This window comes from Henckelia pumila, chromosome 4 (assembly GCF_033568475.1).
Source record: "Henckelia pumila isolate YLH828 chromosome 4, ASM3356847v2, whole genome shotgun sequence".
NCBI classification, from domain to species: Eukaryota; Viridiplantae; Streptophyta; class Magnoliopsida; order Lamiales; family Gesneriaceae; genus Henckelia; species Henckelia pumila.
The window spans coordinates 131275909-131277210 of NC_133123.1; the positions used below are offsets into that span (position 1 = coordinate 131275909).

General features: G+C 39.7%; 1 protein-coding gene across 1 annotated transcript; it reads right to left on the reverse strand.

The window, feature by feature from the left end:
* Positions 1–273: 273 nt before the first annotated feature.
* Positions 274–750, reverse strand: LOC140861758 (uncharacterized mitochondrial protein AtMg00820-like). The gene has a single exon (XM_073264773.1). It carries the CDS (start codon positions 748–750, stop codon positions 274–276), a length of 477 nt encoding a protein of 158 aa, XP_073120874.1.
* Positions 751–1302: the final 552 nt, after the last annotated feature.

Sequence of the window (1302 nt, forward strand, 5' to 3'; positions counted from 1 at the left end):
GCATTCCCACTAACTTTCTTGTACACACACACATGGTTCCTCAGGATTTTTAACAAAACCAAACTCTTTGATAGTGTTATCAAATCTGAGATTCCAACTCCTAGATGCCTGCTTGAGACCGTAGATCGATCTCTGAAGTTTGCATACCTTATGCTCACTTTCCACTGATGTGAAACACTCAGGTTGAGACATATAGATTTCTTCTTTAATGTCTCCATTGAGGAATGCTGTTTTTCACATCCATCTGCCATATTTCATAGTCATACCATGCAGCTATGCTAGCAATATTCTAATTGACTTGAACATAGCGACTGGTGGAAAGGTTTCCTCATAGTCAACTCCTTGTCTTTGAGTATAGCCTTTTGCCACTAGTCTTGCTTTGAAGGTCAATACCTTCCCATCCGCCCCAAGTTTTCTCTTGTAAATCCATTTGCATCCTATGGGAACAATTTCCTCAGGTGGATCTACTAAAGTCCATACTTGGTTCGAATACATGGAGTCCATTTCGGACTGCATAGCTTCAAGCCATTTAGATGATTCAGCATAAGATATTGCTTCTTTGAAGTTTCGTGAATCACATCCATCACTAGGCTCATCATGGCCTTGTTCATGAAGAAGCGTATATCTTGCAAGCGGCCTGATTATTCTTTCAGATCTTCTAGGTACGTGTGACTCAACTACTGGCTGTTGGAGATTGGGTTCAACTTCTACAGTCGTGGTCGTATCTCGAATTTCCTCGAGTTCTATCATTTTTCCTTTTCTATCTAATAGAAACTCCTTCTCCAAGAAGGTGGCATTTCTAGAAACAAACACATTTGTTTCTTTTGGATGATAGAAATAATATCCAACAGAGTTCTTTGGATATCCCACGAAGTAGCACAAAATGGATCTACTATCCAATTTGTCTCCCACTGTCTGCTTCACGTAAGCAGGACATCCCCATATTCTCAGATAAGAATATTTGGGAACTTTTCCATCCATATCTCATATGGTGTTTTATCCACTGCCTTTGTATGGACATTATTCAACAACATTGCCGCAGTTTCAAGCGCAAATCCCCAAAACGATCTAGGCAATTCCGTGAATCCCATCATAGATCGAACCATGTCCATCAAAGTTCGATTTCGACGTTCAGAAACACCATTCAATTGTGGTGTTCCTGGTGGAGTCCACTGTGAGAGAATCCCATTCTTTTTAAGATAGTCCAAAAATTCAGTATTCAAGTATTCTCCACCTCGATCAGATCGGAGTGTTTTAATAATTTTACCAAATTGTTTCTCTACTTCACATCTGAATTCTTTG